General features: G+C 41.5%; 1 protein-coding gene across 2 annotated transcripts in view; it reads right to left on the reverse strand.

The window, feature by feature from the left end:
• Window positions 1–3463: 3463 nt before the first annotated feature.
• Window positions 3464–13863, reverse strand: part of SPPL3 (signal peptide peptidase like 3) — a 56735-nt gene continuing 46335 nt past the window's right edge. For both annotated transcript variants that reach the window (XM_040576543.1, XM_040576542.1), the window contains exons 6-11: window positions 13497–13609; window positions 8656–8762; window positions 7514–7677; window positions 6046–6245; window positions 4856–4965; window positions 3464–4094 (exon numbers count right to left, since the gene is read on the reverse strand). In XM_040576543.1, coding sequence (XP_040432477.1) covers window positions 4023–4094; window positions 4856–4965; window positions 6046–6245; window positions 7514–7677; window positions 8656–8762; window positions 13497–13609 — 766 coding nt within the window. In that variant the 3' untranslated portion in view covers window positions 3464–4022. The remainder of the gene's footprint in view (window positions 4095–4855; window positions 4966–6045; window positions 6246–7513; window positions 7678–8655; window positions 8763–13496; window positions 13610–13863) is intronic.

Genomic DNA, 13863 nt, shown 5'->3' on the forward strand with positions numbered 1-13863 from the left:
TTAGGGATCATGGATGGCTTAAAAAATAACAAATGTGAAAGACAGGCTGAAGTTAAAAGGCAAAATACTTGTAAGAATAACAAGAAGAAATGGAATAGAGATAAGAAAATCTGGCAGTGTTAAACTTGAATGAAAATGCAGCTTACTGCTGTTTAGCTAAACATTAATATCAAATTCTACATGCTCACTACTTGTACAAAAATACCTGGGAGCTGTGCATCCCCTTCCCCCCCAAAAGGGTCAACCCTAAGCTGGGGAAGCCACCCAACAGTCAGTTTGTGTTTCCTCATTGCTTCAGCGACTCCTTCCCCTTCTCTCTGAGAGCACACCATACCCACATGCTCAAGACAGGAAACATTCATCTCCACAAATGGCTTCTGGGTGTGACACGATGGAAACCGCAACGCTGGCACTCTGATGTGCTCCTAAGCCTGTGCAGGCAGCACCATGCGATATTGCAGAGGTCCAGGCACAGATTCGAGGCTTCACAGGTTGTTCCTGCTGGGCCAACACAGACACAGAATTACCAGCCTGTATTGTAAAAGTATAGAAGTGTTGTAAAATACTTCATCTGCACTGGCTGGTGAAACAGTCCCAGGTCTTTTCTGAACTCAAAATCTTTTTCAAGACTAAGGGTGTGACCTTAGGGAAAACTTCAAGAGAGAAAAAGTGACATTTCTAAGCTGACTGTTCCCAAAGGCACAGCAGAAAACTGGCTCCAGAACTTTTAACAGTTTTGCATTTCTCAATTCTGGTCCCTGTCCTAACTTTGCTATAAACACACATGCGTCAATCACTTTTTATTGCCAGTATCCTTTTAAGGTCCTACATAAAAGCTTTTATTAGTCAAATACTTTCTAACAATTTTTCACAAGAAAGAGCAGATGGCTGGAGATTACACTGCACGAATTTGTATCAAGTATTTAATGAAGGAGTGTAACAAAATGTAAAACCAAGAAGGCATGAACAGGACCCAACAGGGACAGGGAATCTAGGCCCTAGAGCACCCTCAGAAAGCCAAAGGACCCAGCAGTTTGTATAGTTTCATCCTTGAGCTGAGAAAATGTGCAGCTGGCCAGGCTGAAGAAACAAGGCCAGAAGGTATGTATGTCTCCTAAGGGTGCCAGCAGCTGCGTGCTGAGGTAGGAACCTGCTCTAATCCACCCAAAAAGTTGAGGTGTTCTTGACAGGAGAGCTGTGGGACAAAGTTTTACAGCTTTAACTTAAATAAATAACAGGAGAATGTTTTTGCGCCTCTGCAGATGTAACAGCTTTGTATTTAGAACAGTTATGCCTCAGTTAACCCCTCCAAAGCACCAAATCCTCTTCCTACCAGCGGTGGCTGCTGTTCCACGCTGAAGGGGCAGCAAGCATCTGTCAGTTCAGTTTTGCTCACCTGGGAGCTGCAAGCATCCACCTGGGAAGCCAGGGACTCATTTCAGAGCAGCAGGCACCACCTGTAGGTTCAGAAACAAACGGCTGCGTTTACAACCCGACTGGTTGTAAAGTGCAAGCGACTTGCAATCTTGGTGCAACTCGGATTCACACAGTGTCACAAGGCAATATAGCTTAAAAGAGGAAGGCCAAGACTTTTCTGGAAAGCTAAATTAACTCTCATTAAGCATTTGTCAGTTTACACTTTAAGAACTTTTTCCAGAATGCCTTTTAAGTGTAGAAAATCACTCATAGGATGCTTTCCTGGAATGGACTAGAAAATGCCATTGCAAAGCCAGAGAAAGACCATTTATTTTAATTCTAAAGGCAGAAGGAAGCTCCCAAGAAACAGCAAGCACTTGAGATGTGCATTACTATCAGTTGGATACTGGATCTAGAGATGTTATCCCACTGCTTGCTACCACTTAAAAAAAAAAAGTGTTTTTTCCTTCTGAACACCCTTATCAATATTTTGTTCAATTTAAGTTTGAGGTGTGTAGCTGAAAAATCAATGTCCTCCTTTTGGCCCAAGCTGACTGCAAGTCTGGGCTCCTACACCTGCTATTAACTGTAAATGCAAATTTTTAATTAAAAAAGATTTACTTCATCAAAACTGAGTTAGCTGATGATGAGCATTGCAGACACATGCTAGAGGAAATGCTTTCAACTGACTTAAAGATAGGAACTGGGGGAAAAAATAAGAATCACAACATCCCCCCTGCCACCCACCCACCTCAAAAACCTTAGAGCCCCCCACGAATTGCCATGCTGCTTTCCAACGTTTCTTTGTGCCCTACCTGTGTCAGAGCGCTCACAGACGGTTCAGGGGCCACTCGGCCACTTCAGCCCCAGGGCCCGTGAGCAGTGACAGACCTGCCTGCGGAGGAGAGAGGAGCACGTTAATTAAAAACAGGCCAGACAGCTGCATTGCTAAGCATGGACAGACGATATTTTCTACCACGCTGAATTTGCTCTTCTTGTAAGAACGAACAGAGCAGAAAGGATCGGAGGTTCCACCGAAGCTCCCTTACCTGTTTGCAAGCAGCGGTACCCCGAGGGAGCTCACTGCTCAGTCAGGTTTCATCCTGCTTTCCTTCTGCTTAACTAGCAGTTACTGGCATCAAACTAACAAGAGGTACAAGCTTAGCAGAGCTCCCCAAACCCAATTTGGCAGAATATTTTAATGGACGAAAGTTCTGGTTATCTTGGGGCAGCCTTTCAGTTAATAAATTAACCTAACTGGAACTGCTGGCTTAAAAAAACAACACAACACATTTTAACAGGCTGTCAGGTACAAAGCAGTCAACACACAAACTCTGACCAGTCACAACAGTAAAGGACAGTTTTCTTTTTCTTTTTTTCCTTTTTTTTTTTTTCTTTAAGGGGCAGGGGCATGGAAAAAATACAGCACACTAATGAAACAAAATGCAAAAAAAATACAAAAAAATAGAAAATAGAAAAAATGTATTTACAAGTGATACATTACTATGATCAGAAAGCACAAAGACAATTGCTGCTATAATACATGCACTGGGTCAAGAAGGATCTACTAAAAACCTGCAAGGGAGCTGTTTGTAAAAAAACAGGAAAAAAAAAGAAAAAAAGACACCCTTCCCATCCCCTCCCCCCTCAAACCAACAGGGGTGGGTTTCAACTTTTTTCTTCCCTAGTTTGCTACATTGATCAAAATCAAATATCCCCTAAAGTCCGTGAGTACAACCAATACAAATACTACACTTGTTTTTAAACTGCAGGTTCAGTTTCAGGAGGGGGGAGAAAAACAGCAGCTCATTGTAGATTCATATACAAGAAAGCCAGAGTAAACTGCTCTACATGCTAAAAATTACAGCAAGCCCCTGTCTGCTACATAGCATGATCTTAGCAGGTTTTCCTTTTTATTTATTCATATATATATCTATATGTGTGTATATATATATGTATAAAAATCGTGCCCTTTTTCACTGCAACATGACATCTGGGTGGAAACGTAACTTGTTACAACAAATTTTTATATGTTTACTGCAAGAAGTCACTCAATGTCTGTGGATTTAATAAGTAACCTCACACCACAGGAAATATTTAATAAATCAAAACAAAAACAAACGAAAAAAAACAATATTGTGACAGAAGACCTTCTGTCTCAGTTCTTTTCAAAACCGAAGTCCAACAGGAAACTGGTCCCAATGTATATGAGCGTTTGCTGAAGAAGCTTCAGTTTGCCTAACCGTTTTTCTTTTAGTGTTCACAAGTTTTTGAACGACTTCAAGCCGTTTTCAGTTTCTAGTCTCTCTTCCTCTCTCACATAGGTAATAGTCTGGTACTAATCCATTAGAGCGAGGAAAAGAGGAAAGTGGCTGCAGTTGCACAAAGGGTCCCCAGTTCCACATCTGCAGGGAGATACAGAGTCGCATGGAGCTCCAGAACCTTAGCTTTTCTTTTTCCTCCTTTCAATGCAAAGTCCTTTCATAAAAGTCCTGTAATTGGTACCTTCCCAAGTACCAGCCTGACCAGCTTTAGGAGATGACAAAGCCACGAGTTAAAGTGAAAAGGACCAAGGCAGAAGTTCAGGTCACTTTCTGTCTGTTCCATCATACTTCCAGGAAACGGGAGCTGCTGGACTTGGAGTGGAAAGGCTCAGACCACATGCGACGTAGATCGCCCTAAACAGCAGTGAAACAGCAGAAGGACCATTCACTCAGAAACCGTAAAGCCCATTTAGAATTCGTATTTAAAAATACACATATATACACGTATATACGTAAAATGCACGTAAGCATATCTTAAAGCAAATCTATTCTCCACCTGTTTTGCAGATTACAATAAGGGCCATAAAACACATCCTTCCCACGTCAGGTCAAAATGCCTTATTTTTGCAACAGATTGACCTAAGTATTTCCTTCCCATCAGAAAACCATTTTATGTGGGTGGAAAATTTTGCCCTGTCTTATGCTTCAATCTAGAGTGCTAGATGTGTGTCTCAACAATAGTCATGAAACAGTAAAAGTTAACATTTTAAAATTTGACTTCAGAACAGGTGACTGGAAATAGGTAAATAAGGATCTGCCTCTCCCCTCTCTATTCAGCTTCTGCGCAAATGCTTTCTTTCACAACCAGCTGGGTGAGGAGAAATTCACTTATTTAATTAAAACAGCACTTAAAAGTACGAGTAAACATAAACTAAACAAGCTCAGAAGTATTACATGCATAGATTATTTTCTAGTTCAGGAACAAGTCTGTTACTCAGTCCTCCAAAATGAAGATCCTCCCCAGCAGCAGCAGTACCTTAGTTCTTGGCTGCGGCTGTTAAGGAGGAGCAAGGGCATGCAGCATCCTTGTGAGAACCGGTGCCCAGTGCACGAGCACTGAACTCGCTTCCAGCTGACCCCCACTTTCCTGCCAGGAATATATAACCCTATCTTACCTTTAAATAGGCCATGGTGAGGAGCGGCAATAAAGTAAAAGGTACCAAATACAGGAGGGCAGGCTGGGCTGCCCGGTGAATACGAGAAGCTACTGTTGCAGTTAATAGACCTGTAAAAGAAACAAGTGCCTATAAATATCTTTAGTAACACATGGATGTTCTCTATCATTTCATTCACAGGTGGTTTCCTTCCCCACCATTTTAAGACAGTCTATGGAAAAGTTACCTGCTTGTGCTTAGCTTTCCTGAAGAGATACAAAACAAGCAAAAAGGGAAGTTGCTCTATTTTAGTATTAGGCTCTGTTGAGCCACTTGCTTTGGTTCTGAATCTCAAAAACTAAGCTAATAATAACACAACACAAACATAACAAAAGGCAAAGGGGAGGAAGCTGAAAGCACACGCCAAATTGGTTTACGTGCTCCTCCAGTACCGGTATCTCTCGAGACTGTTGGTCTGAGGCCCCTCGCCTGAGAAATGAGGGGCTGCGAGAAAGGACTGTACACACCAGGAATGCTTTTCCTGGATATGTGCCCAAAAGGAACATATGGGGGAAAGGCAGGGGACGACAGGGGGGGAGGCAAGCAGGAGACGATCTTTCCTTTTCATCCTCTAAAGGACTACACGAGTTCCGGATATGCACACACATATCCTGACCTTTGGGGAAAATCTATGTTGTGTTAGTGAGGAAAGGGATGGCTACCTCAAATTATAAACAGCATTCTAGTTGTGGCTATTTACGATTTTCTGCATGTGCTAAAATGTCACAGGATCATAAGCATTAACACTAGAATACAAAAATGGTGGAAATATGTAAAATGAATTCTCAAGATGTACTATTGCACGGCATAACCCATCTAGAAACTCCCATATTTTTCTGCATAACCCAGCTGTGAGCTATGACACCTTCTGTACTAGTAAAGCAAGGTATAAAAAGTTGCTCACAGAAATACACTGATAATCTCTTTCATCCTCTAAATAAAATACACCAAAAATAATTTAAAACAGAACTCTAGAAGAGTTTTTCTCCCTAGACCATGCCAATGAAAACCAAGAGAGGAAGATTAAAAAAGAACATAACCAAGCAGTCTCCCAAAGCCTCTTTACCCTTTGTTTCATCATCTTTTAAACCTACTACAATAATCCCACTCCTGCTCACTAAGCAGCTATTCATATTAAACCAATTACTCACCTACAAAATATCCAATAAGTGTGCAGTGAAAGTAAGAGACCTTCTGCATACGTCCAGAGATGTTCCCTGGTCCTGGGGCACCACAGGAATCACTGTTGGCTTGTTTTTTGTAGTTATCGTAACGCAGGACAAAGCAGAGCAGAAGACCCGGCATCACAATATCTCCGATCCCCAGCATAGAGAAGTGGCTGCCTGTGGAACTGGAGAGCAACTGAAATTGAGTTTGTGCCCAGTACGTAGGGTGACATGCTCTAGACACCTCCACTTTGTTTTTGAGCTTTGTTTTTTTTTGCGCAGGCTGACTTTCTACTGGCCACCTTTTATGTAGTAGAAGCTCCTACATAAATACCTGCTACTAATGATTTTTCCTCCCATGACATCATCACCCTTCCAGCTCAGTTTTAATTGTACCTATTTTGACACTAATAACACTTTGCTCCAAACCTGTTTATTTCTACCAGCAGTGTTTAAGCTTCTTTGCTGTAAGTCACTCGATGTAACAGATCCATCAGCTCAGTATATCAGTCATATTTCTACATGTGAATGGGAGGTAGGTACCAGCCGACAATTTTACCAAACTCTTTGACTAACACTGATGAACACTGCACTTCTAGTGTAAATAGATCACCTCTAATATGTGACAGTAAGTCAGTTTATGGACTTCTGATCTTTGGCTTAATTCAGACAAAATGCACATAAACCTACAGCTTTATCAGATTCCCAGAAAACAGCCAACTGCTAAGCAGATTAAGAACTAAAACCAGCCATTATCCTAAACCCAAGATCTTTTTCATGAAATGATACCAACTTAATTTGTCACAGAATGAACCAAACAGTTTTGTTCTTATAATTGCAGAGAATAATTTCCTAATCCCTGCGATTTCAGGGCCCCAACTTCTAAAGAAACAAGAATAAATTAGCCAACTTAACCTACTGCATGACTTCTGAAGCGCTTGAGCTTATTGCTGTATCAGACCTACACGTATCTAGCTCAAAATCTGAAACATCAAGGAGCCCCTGCAGTAGAGAGATGTGGAATAATCTCTCTCCAACATAGCATTTAACCCAGTAACCTTTGTTGCTTAGATCAGTTTCTAACTCCTGTCCCACAATTATGCATTAATCACGACTAACGTTATAGTAAACCTAAGCTCTTTTTGCTTTTAAGCATTAGGTCATACTACAACAGTGACCATTAAATTGTAGAACTCACATTTATGTCAAAAAACATATCCTGGTCCAAACAGGCCACTTTTTAACCCAATTAGGATCATATCTGCATGCTATGAGACAGCAAATGCAGAGCATCCAAACCTTACAACTCATTATTTTATAAATTTTTATCATGAAGCAGGAGTGACTAAACAGGGAACTACACTGGTATTTTCCAATAGAGTTAGTGCTAATAAAAAGTATAGTCAGGAAATACTTTTCTTATATAGTACTGTAAAAGAACTGCCAATTTTACCTTGGAAATACAAGTTTGCCAGGCAGCGACAGGCGGGGAACATCTCTACCCACATTTGGTCCCAGGTGAAGTTTCCGGGATAAAACGTCAAGGGGATTATCAGCTGGTTGTGTGGCCACTTTCACCATAACATTGCTGTTAAAGATGTAGGCAGAAAAAAAGACCTACAGAACAAGGAAATCATTAAAAATGACAAACTGCAATTGTATAGCAATTATAAGTGGCTTGCTTTCCTCTTTTTTTTTTTTTTCTTTTTGCTTCATTTATTCAAGGAAAGAAAGGATGTTATCTACTTTTCCAGACACAAACACTCTACGTTTGATAACAAAAAACAAAATGTATTTTAAAAAAATCAGATGAAATTTTTTACACTATTAATCCTGAAGAATAACTGGAATATACCGTCTGATATCAAGATACCGATCAACAGATAGAGATCCTTTAGCAAAGGATCTCTCTGGATTACAAGCACCAGCAAAGGCAGGTAATAGGGCACTGAAAATATGAGAAAGCTGGAAGAGAGAAGAGAGAGTACAGTGCTCACTCATAAAATGCATGATGCAACACTTATTTCAAATAGGCCTTTACACTACAGTTCATCGTGCTGGGAAACTGACTCACTGCCAGAGCTGTCAACAAGTGCCTTCCTGAATCAGCGCTTGCTGTTATGCAAAGCTAAAACCAAATCCTTTCAGTATTACAAAGGACATCATTCTGTCAGGTTTCTTGTAAAACTGCTGTAAGATTTTATGCCAACTTGACTGGCTATAAATCAGTTTGCATTTCTATTTTGCAGATTCCACTGCTAATCAGAAGTTGGCACGCACGTACCACACGAGCGTGGATAAGGCTCCCCATTTACCTGGAAACACTTATTCTGATCTGCAGCCAAGGTTTCAAAATTTGAGGTCTAACTTTTTCTTACAATATGCCAAAGTTGAAATATTCTAATCACGTTTCTGCTTTTGTTAAGTAATTAGTGAGGAGATCATTTTGTATTCTGCTGCAGACTTCAACTTCTCGGAATGGAGCAATGAAGCTCATCGATTTCATACTGGTACATCTCGTGTAAAAATGGCCCAAAGCCAACTACAAATACAAAGGATGAAAACAGTTTTAGCAAAACAAAACAAAACACTTACCCAAAAGACATCATAAATTAGTAACCCGGAGAGTAGCAAGCAGGAAACCTTCAGGCTCGGCAGCCGGACAAAGGCTATCATTGCAACACACAGGCCCATAGCCAGAGCTACAAATGCAAGTACATAATTAGTGCATTAAAGAAAAAAAAAGCAACAACGACAAAATCAAGCCAACACTCCCTTCCCAAAAAAACACCCAAAAGAAACCTGTTTGCATCTGTGCAGCACTGCACACACTAGATTATTTTCCAGTATATTTTTTAATATTTCCAGATAGTGAAATTCTTCTTAGCAGAGTTAAGAAAAGACAAAATACATTCAGGAATGTAGCCTACCCAACAATAGGAAAAAAAATGCAGGCAAGTCTTCTAAATTCTCTCCCAGGGCCTAGCTTTCAGTCAGACCGACAAGCTGACCTGACCGCTGCCGCACGCTCAGCGTTGTCAGTTCTCTTCCATGATCAGACACGTGCAATGCAAAATTAAACCTTAAATGTAACTTGCATGTTCAGATAGGGGAGGTGGGGGAGCCCTTTCTCTGCAGCTGTAATCCAATTCCCTATATATTTTGTCAGAGTAGAAAACTAAGATGTCACACTAAAAAAAAAAAAATCCCAGTTTTCACATATTTGTGATTTCCTGCTTCTTTGAGCCTAACCTTAGATGCCAAAGATACTCATCGGACAATAAATGCATTTCAACTGGTTACAAGTAAATCCCCAGAGAAAAAAACAAGCCAAACCAAAATCTTTCATCTCTGATATGTTTACAAGGAATAACGCAGCCCTGTTGGGACCAGATTTCACTTAAGTACGCAGACATTTCTAAACAAAATTCACTCGTTTAACACGCCATAGAATTCATAAAAAAAAAATAATCAGATCCTATTTTGACCAAGTGAAACCTTAGGGAAAATAATAAGCCCACCAGCCTGACAGCTTGAGCCGCCAAGCTCACGAGTTAACATTCTAACACTATAATTATGGAAATATAAAAAGGTATTACTCTTGCATTTCATCTGTAAGATGTGGAGTTCTTGCACCAAAACACTACGGAATCATTTCAGTGCAGATTCAAGAGATAAAGCTGCCATGAAGCAATTGCCAAGGTGGCCGCCTGCAATGCCCAGGGCTTGTATCCTGGTCAGAACTTTGCCAAACCCACCTTACCTTTTGCATTGACAAGCTTAACGTAACTCTAAGTGGCATGGCTGCTAGTTTTAATGAAGTAATAGGATTATTCAGACAAAAATGTACCCTAAATCACGCTGCATAATTGCAACTCATTATAAAACACAAGCAAATTATTGAGGTTTAAAAAATTTGACACAGCAAAGCAGCAAGAAAAAGAACTGCTTTCAGTAATTCAATATAGCCTTCAGTTACAAACTTCGTCTGGCAGAGGAGCAAATACAAGGGAACAGTCTGTCTTAAATCAAAGAGATTTCTCTAAAGCCAGTGCTAATAATAGCTCAAGCTAGCCTATATTCAGGAGAGGATTTCCAGGTTATAATTAACTAGAAGTGGGAATATTTTAACCAACGTGGAGTTTTAGCTATTGTTCACACATTCAATTTCTGTGTCACTGAAATGGACACGGGCACACATGCAACACGCTTCCATCATACTAAGCAAGTACTGGATTTAAAAGGGAATGGAAAAAACTCCTTTACATCACAGTGAAATGCACACACTAATTATCATGCAGTTTTGCAACTGCTTTAAGAAATATTGGTAAATTCAAAAAACAAAAGGGAAGCCAGAATGCCCAAGAGCAAGTGCTAGTAATACAGGCCAAAGTGCAGCCAAGCCACCAACGTGCTTCTGTAAAACGAAGCCAGCTTCCTTCTCCAATGAAAAAATTCAGCAATCACACTAGAAACAGTCAACCATACCCAAGTTCGTGGATGGTGCTGACAAACTACGTAAGGCAGATCTCCACTGAAACGCACTTTAAGTCAGAGAGGAGGAGAGAAGGGGAGCACGCTGCACAAATGGCAGCTCAGTTCAAAGTGCTGCTCCACTGCTCCTCAGAGCTGAATATGAAAGAATTAACTGAAAGGGTTAACGTTCAATCAAGTGAATGGATTGACTTCTAAGTCCCTGCAAGCACACTCTTCTGGAATAAGGATATTCTGAGGATTAACAATACTCTTGCATATGTGATGAGACTCTCAGACGCAGTGTATTGTTCAGTCTTATTGCACTAGTGCAGCCAGAACAGATGAAACTACTGAGGTTCTGGTGCTGTGGTTTCTGGCTTACAAAGCATTATGCAAACTGGCAGGGCTTAAACTTCCCCCATAAGCCACCAGTTAGCCTTTGAAACAAATGGGTGCTGAAGTTCTGATCTAATTACATATCTACAAAGCTCTCAAAGCATGTTTTAAAAAGCGGAAATAAGAATGCACGTCATGAAGCAGCTTCTGCCCAGTTGCTGCAGCAGTTAAGGTCTGTAGCAGTTCCCAGGGTATCCCAGACTCTTCAGTTCACCCCATAGCTATGGGTGGATACGCATAAATCTACTGCATTCCCATTTTTCATCTCTGGGTATTTCCACTATTTAGGAAAGCTTCTAAGCGGGTTTTACCAGCTGACAGCGACCACTCTTGATGATTCTGTCATCAGCCCGTCCCCTCTGAGAATCAGCATTTCAAGACCCATGAATGTACATCATCACAGGCCAGAGCAACCTGCTGGAGACAACGTCTTGTCATTCTATCTGATAACACCCCTAGATTTTAGAGACAGTTTGACCAGCTACTGGAGAGATGAGGGAACTGTGGTATTTGCACAACGAAGGCTGTTCTGGCAGGAAGCACTGTACCTTGATTCTGCAGGAAATGGAAAAGGCCAGTAAGTATTTCTCTTCCTTTTTACTTAGCCCTGAAGTAGAAATACTCTCTCCTAAAGAACCAACTGCACAATGAGCACTGCCCCACTTCTCCCTCCAGCCAGCAGCCTGAGCGATGCGAGGCACGTTCACAACATCTGCTTCATTTCTGCTGACAGCAAACCAGAACATTAACACAGTGTGTGCAGGGGAGGAGCTGGATCGCAGCGCCGTGAGCAGACGCAGCCTCAAAGGCTAGCAAGCGCTCCGCCTGCGTGTGCTACCCAGCACCACCTCCTGCCCACGCTTCGCTCCAAACAAGGTGAATTGGGGTCTCAAGTATGCAGCTACAGAGAAGAGAAGGGTAAAGGCAGAGATGACGTGATCCCGCTTGCAGCAGTACAGCATGAGGAGTAAACCGGCAGACTGGGTCCTCTGATGAACGCCAATAAATGCTGTTCTCTGTTCAATGTCGCTGACAAATGTTGGTGTAATTGCATTTAAACAAACTAAAGGAGGCTTACCTATATTGTACAATCTCACTTAATATAAAATACATTAAATACTCCAAAGCTACACATAAATCATAAACAACCACAGAGAAATAAACCCCAGAAGCCACTCTGTGCCAGTTCAGTACTCTGCAATTACCTCACAGCCCGCTATTTCAGAGTGAAGTGCTCACTAAAATAACTATTTTAAGTCAATGCTTCTGTCAGCTTCTCAGGGTAGACAAGTCTTTTCAGATTGTGTCAAAATCCACACTTGAAGTTACATTTACCTGCGTAGCTGCTGCAGAACAACAAGCACCCTTGATTTCATGGTGGACCAGTCTGCTTTGAACAAACCAAACACCACCCACACTTTTCTGTTTAGTATCTGAGTATTTTATAAGGTATGCCCTAGTATATAACAGGTGGAGCTTTTACAGCAGCAAAAAGCATGAATGAAACATAATCCCCATATACAAGAGAAATATTCAAGGTGCCATGACAGCTTCCAGTGCTAAGGACTTGTTGCTGCCATCTCATTTAGGAGGAGCTAGAAAGCTGATGGGACGTAGGCTTTTTTATCACAAGAAGCAAATTCAAGGGTAGGTAATGCTGTTCCGGCTATTTTTCCTCAAGCAATCACCACCTCAGGGTGCCACTTCACGAGATGTCTTCAGCCAATTTAGCTGCCTGACACTGCTGAGGAGTGGAGGTCCTGCTCCAGGCTACCCCTTCATCCCTTTGCTATCATATCCACTCTGTCCTCTCACCACTTACCTTTTGCCAAATCTAGCACATACCTGACTGCACAACAATCCAATTCACCTCACTGCAAGCAGCAGAAAAATAGCCTGGCAAAAGAGTACGCTGCCATTCTAGTGAGCTGAATCAGTTTGCCACGTGATTAAATGAATGCCAGAGCTAGCACAAGAGATTTGGAAGGCAGGAGGGGAGGAGGAAAGCTCCTTGTGGGAACAGTAAGCTGTAAGTTCAGTTCAACCAGAAGGAAAAAAATAAATAAATCACACCTTCAAGCCAACTGGATACCTGCCAGCTTCACCCATCTCACCATCCTAACTGGCAAGCATCAAAGAGATCAAAGACAGCTAGCTACTGTGAACTGTCTCACAACAAATTATTTGATCATCTGAACCAAAACCCAACACAACCCACAGCAAAAATTAACCAGATTATTGAGACCAAGTTATGATTCATAAGTAACTGCTGTCTCCACACATCTTTAACTAAAACTGGCAATTCACCCTACACCACACGAGTGCAGATCATCTCTCATGGATGTTCTGGCAATTCCTCGGAAGCTTTTCCAAACCAGAAAAACAGGTGTCCCGAACATTACCCTGGCGTGTTTCTGACAGGGCTTGTTCTCAGGGAGTCTACCACAAACATTACAATCCAGCAAGGCATTAATAACAGCAAATTTCAGCAATCATCACCAGGTGACTGGATGTGTCAGAACAGGCACAAACTTGTAGTCAAATCCCTTGATTCACATACTCACCATCCATAAGGAGCCAGTGGCCAGTGAGGACCCAGATAAGTACAAGCATCACAGACAGAGAAAATGAGAGCAACTCAGCAGCAGTGAAACGCCCGCAGCAGCCAAAGGAAATCCTAGGAACAACATGTAAACATAAGCTGCAAGACTTTTATGTTTCCATTTAAAGAACAGAAAATGGATGCTACCGGAACAGAGCTCAACTGCTGATGAAAGACGCCAAGAACAACTGAGGGGAAGTTCCTTTGCCACAAGTAGGTACCGAAACAGCAACAAAATACAAGCTTTCCTCACATTCAAATCATGTGTGTAAAGCCTGAACTACGAAGATGGAAAAAAAAAAAACAACCTGTAAATCCTGGCACCTCTC

Source organism: Cygnus olor, chromosome 17, assembly GCF_009769625.2.
Source record: "Cygnus olor isolate bCygOlo1 chromosome 17, bCygOlo1.pri.v2, whole genome shotgun sequence".
NCBI classification, from domain to species: Eukaryota; Metazoa; Chordata; class Aves; order Anseriformes; family Anatidae; genus Cygnus; species Cygnus olor.